This window comes from Lactuca virosa, chromosome 3 (assembly GCF_052849685.1).
Source record: "Lactuca virosa cultivar CGN04683 chromosome 3, Lactuca_virosa_CGN04683_v6, whole genome shotgun sequence".
NCBI classification, from domain to species: Eukaryota; Viridiplantae; Streptophyta; class Magnoliopsida; order Asterales; family Asteraceae; genus Lactuca; species Lactuca virosa.
This window is the reverse complement of record NC_136428.1, coordinates 79575299-79579645: the sequence shown is the minus strand read 5'-3', so window position 1 is coordinate 79579645 and position 4347 is coordinate 79575299. Positions and strand designations below refer to the sequence as shown.

Sequence of the window (4347 nt, the reverse complement as noted above, 5' to 3'; positions counted from 1 at the left end):
AGAGAAATGCAGGTGAGGCTAAACTATGTTAGGATTTCAATTGTTGGGGCGGGGGGGGGGGGGGGGGGGGGGGAGGAGGGGAAGGAACCGATCAAGTGTTTCTTGAATGTTTGTTTAGAGAGATGAAGAAGAAAAGCAAATGAAGTCGAGAGAGAGAGAGAGAGAGAGAGAAGGTGGGCCCTTCTTATTATTTTTTATTTTTTAAATAAATTAATTAATATTAGATTTAAGAAGAAATGAAAGAAAAATGGAAAATAAATACCCCAAGGGTATTACAGTAATTTCACTATTCAGAGGGACCAAAAACACAATAAAACTAGCTCAAAAAGACCACCAATCCAAAAATGTTGGGGTTTGGACTAAAACCCCAAAAAAATGCATACCACAGGGACCATTTTTGCTGTTTTGTCTATATATATATATATATATATATATATATATATATATATATATATATATATTTCATGTACAATATCATGGTATCTCAAAACATAATGTGTAAATAAAATGAATGATTAAAAAGAAACTTAGAAATACAAATGATAGTAAGATGTTATATTAGAAAGAACTAAAAGTACATTGTTAATATAAAGAAATTTAGAAATGAAAATGATAACAATCAGCTTTCATTTGTTTTTCAATATATATGAACTTACTTGCATCTACATTTTTTTTAAAATTTTTAATTTTTATTTTAGTTTTTTATCTTATTAAACCATTGTACTTTAAAAGTACGAATCCATAAGTTTATTTTGTTTTTTTAATTTTACTTTATTTTCTATTTATGTATTTTTGTTTTAATTATTTTTCTTATCAAAGCATTGTAATTTGAAAGTACAATGTTATAATTGGGTGGTTGTTTTGAAAGTATACACAAATATAGCCTTGTACTGTTATAGGCTAAAATAGGAAATAATTCCAGAATAGTGGAATAATTTTAGCTGATATTCACATGAGATCCTATTTCCTATTTTTATCTTAAATACAACCAGAAGAAATCATGATACCAAACATTTTCCAAAATGGGAATAGAGTTGATGAGTTGTTCAAACTTGAGCAGCAACATTGAATTCAGGAAATGGACATCAACCAGCTTCTTTATAGATACAATAACTACCTGTCATAAACCAACCATGTCTCCAGGTTCTTGAATCATGGACTTAACTTAGTTGATATAAAAAAAAATCTACCAATATATTCATATAACATGGACTAAAAATTGTTTGGTTACTTTTACTAAACAAATCATTTAGTCTATATGGGTTACCATGACTAATATTGGTCCATTCTCCCTGGCCAGGTTTCAATGTTTGTTCCAAGGAATCATAGATGTATAACATTCATTGAATTCTCCCAAGAAGTTCTCCTTGTGATCCAATTAGAAGTTGGAAGAATTAGCAAAATTTTTGAATAAATTATGCTTGAGGACAAATGTAGATGACACATATGCTAACTACAAGCCAGTGTATCTCTCATACCACGTGAAACATCCTTTTAATCACAACAAATGGCTAAAAATCAGGAAAACATGATCTTGTTAAGAACAAACCAAGCAAGAATTTACATTTGTGACAAACTAATGAAGCAAAAAGAAAGATTAAAGAAAGTCAATCATAAATTCACCTCCATGGTGAATTCTTTTACACCACAAAGAAATTCAACAACTTTAGTCAAAATAGGGTCTTGGCCTGCAAATCTAGAATGTGGGGTACCTCAGTCTCTTCCATTTTTTTTGCATGATAAACATGTTAGAGCTAGCAAATGTATCATTCAAGCTTTCTCCTTACACCATAAAAGGAATTGTTTCATTTAGCCAACAAACTGAATAATATAAAAGATTAATGATATCTTATAATAAAATAATATGAAAAGTTATAGGCATTTCATAAACATAAAGGAATTTGTACAAGTAAATATGCATTTAGGAGTCCAAAATTGAAATGCGCATGCATCTGGTCAAAATAAATCAATGAAAGTTGAGCAAGATAAGATTTTTTTTAACTGCATGCAAGGAAAGATTAATCTCAGGCAATAAAAATCAAATAGATATTAATATAATAGTTACTAATCAAAACCATGTAACAAAAAAGATTAGATTCTGATCATTTCAAATTCATGAAACTAAAATTTTATTATCATGTGTTGTGTATATGATTTAAAGTGACACTTAAAATCATTGATTGCTCCTTGGGCATCCTGTCCTGGAATTTAAAAAAATCATCATTACATCATGAAAAAAGCCTAAAAAATATAACAAAGAACCTGGAATCAACAAACGGGGGCTAAAAGAGTATTTGCCTACTTCCCTAACACTTCTCTTTTGTTAATCGCTTGACCAACCCAAACGAACATGATAACATGTGTATCTAACATCAGCATATCATTTGGAAACATGTCATTTTGTTCAAAGAAAAAGGAAAAAACAAACAGTGGCTAGATTCAAGAAACGACCATGTAGTTTAAAAATCTATAAATTAGAAGCAGTACCTTCCAACAACAATGGCCAAATCACCTCTGATGGTTCCAGGCTTTGATTTGGATGGATCCGTGGCTCCAATAAGCTTCCTTCCATATCTAATCACACCTTTTCCTTCCCAAACCTGCATATATAAATCAACAACAACGGCGTAATTAAAATTCCTTGTTTCCTCACAATTCTCATTGCACGAGCTGAGGAAGTTGCACAAGCCATTGAAGAATGGATGATCCTTAAGATCATGATAATGCTTCCCAGCAAACACCTTTGAAGGTACCACAAGTTTAATAGCTACAAGTTTGAAGCCCTTACGTTCAAATCTGGCTATAATCTCCAAAATCTGGAAAAGAATTAAAGCTCAAATGATCAGTGCATTGACAAGTATGAGGGATTAAGGGCGAAATTAGTAAATTACCAATCCTCTTTGCACACCATCAGGCTTGATCGCAATGAAGGTTTGCTCCATCTGTGGAAAGAGAAGTAATCGTTTGTTAAGATGAAATCACATATCAATAATCTCTACAAGGAAGAGAATAAGATCATAAGAAATTAAGAATCATAGAATCTGAAAGCTAGTTTGAACCTGCAGCAGGAAGTGCGAGAGCTCCGGAAATCCATTTGTTGGAAGTGTTTGTGGAATCGGTGAAAGAAGCTAGAGCTGGAAGTGTTCCTTTCAAGGAAACTGCTGCTGGTGTTGCAACTGTTCGTCCTTCTATAAAAAAGAAGCAGAGTAAATTTCACATCAACAAATCTCTACGACACTTATAAAGCTCATTCATGAAACAGATTAACATAATAATTGTAATATTGAGAACTAAACAAGAAAGCACAATGTAGATATTACTAATCGACACAATTTGGTTCCAATGTTACTGTAATTTACAGAGCGCAAGAGATGATATTAAGATCTGGTGTTGTAAGTCATCACATGCTTATGCTAATGGAGTAATGGTTATATTCAAACAAACACACATGATATATAAAAATTATGCAACCACAATCTACATATCATCAATCCTCACAATCTCGATCCCCGATAGTGTAATTTCCAGAACGTAATTAGCATAATAAAAGAAATAATACTACGATCGCAAACTTTTCAGTCATATACAACATTTCATCTATGAAATCACGAAATTATAATCAAAGTTACCATAAACATATAATAATTCACAACCTACAAGCCGAACCTCAATGCAAAACGATTGGAACTAGAACGGCGTACCAAAAAAAACTCACCGGAAACAGCACTATGTTTGTGCTTGGAAGCCGAAGAGAGAAAAGACCTAGCAGCTCATGAAGCAGATCTGTAGATTTGAGAACTCATTTTCCTTCTCGACCGATCAACCAGTCAATCAAAATCGAAGTAATCAAATAGAATTAAATATGAAGTGGAAATTGATAAGCTCTCTTTCGGAGATATATTTATGGAGCGGAATGGAGTGAGAACAGAGGAAGGTTTGGCGGAAACGTGAGAAGAACCGCCGACTCTGGGGAAGTGGGGAGAAGAAGGAGGAATCGTGGGGACCTGAAGACGGAAGGCTGAAGTAACCTCCGATTAACTCCTAAATAGAGACTTATTACGGTCCAGATCAAAGCCTTGTTCCGAGTTCCACTTAAGGAGAGAAATGGGAGGATACAGAGGGAAAGTGAGGGGTGTAGAAGGAAAATCGTGTTCCCGAGTTTCATTAATGGAAGGAAAGTGAGGGGAGGAGAAGGATTTTGGAGTCATATTTTCCTTCCAAAATTTCCTCTCAAATTGGACGGATTTGGGAAGAAAGTGAGGGGAAGGAAAAATTTTAGTTTTATTTTCTTTTTTCCTCCTAACTCGGCAATACAAAAACTTAAAATTTTCCTTTCATTTCTTTTCA

General features: G+C 33.3%; 1 protein-coding gene across 6 annotated transcripts; it reads right to left on the bottom strand.

The window, feature by feature from the left end:
- Positions 1–821: 821 nt before the first annotated feature.
- LOC145166072 (nucleoside diphosphate kinase IV, chloroplastic/mitochondrial-like) lies at positions 822–4077 on the bottom strand. 6 transcript variants are annotated; one of them, XR_013740341.1, is made up of 6 exons: positions 3716–4077; positions 3060–3188; positions 2892–2942; positions 2488–2816; positions 1268–1821; positions 822–1117 (listed from the first exon to the last, which is right to left on the bottom strand). XR_013740341.1 is itself a non-coding variant. In XM_079084999.1 (5 exons), the coding sequence occupies exons 3-5, from the start codon at positions 2940–2942 to the stop codon at positions 1806–1808; spliced, it is 396 nt and encodes a 131-aa protein (XP_078941125.1). In that variant the 5' UTR covers positions 3060–3188; positions 3716–4077; the 3' UTR covers positions 822–1805. The 6 variants fall into 6 exon arrangements, 3 of the variants coding, with proteins under 3 accessions (XP_078941125.1, XP_078941126.1, XP_078941127.1); XR_013740343.1 differs by having other exon boundaries at positions 822–1782; positions 2488–2600; positions 2789–2816; positions 3716–4076; XR_013740342.1 differs by having other exon boundaries at positions 822–2600; positions 2789–2816; positions 3716–4075.
- Between the last annotated feature and the right edge of the window lie 270 nt (positions 4078–4347).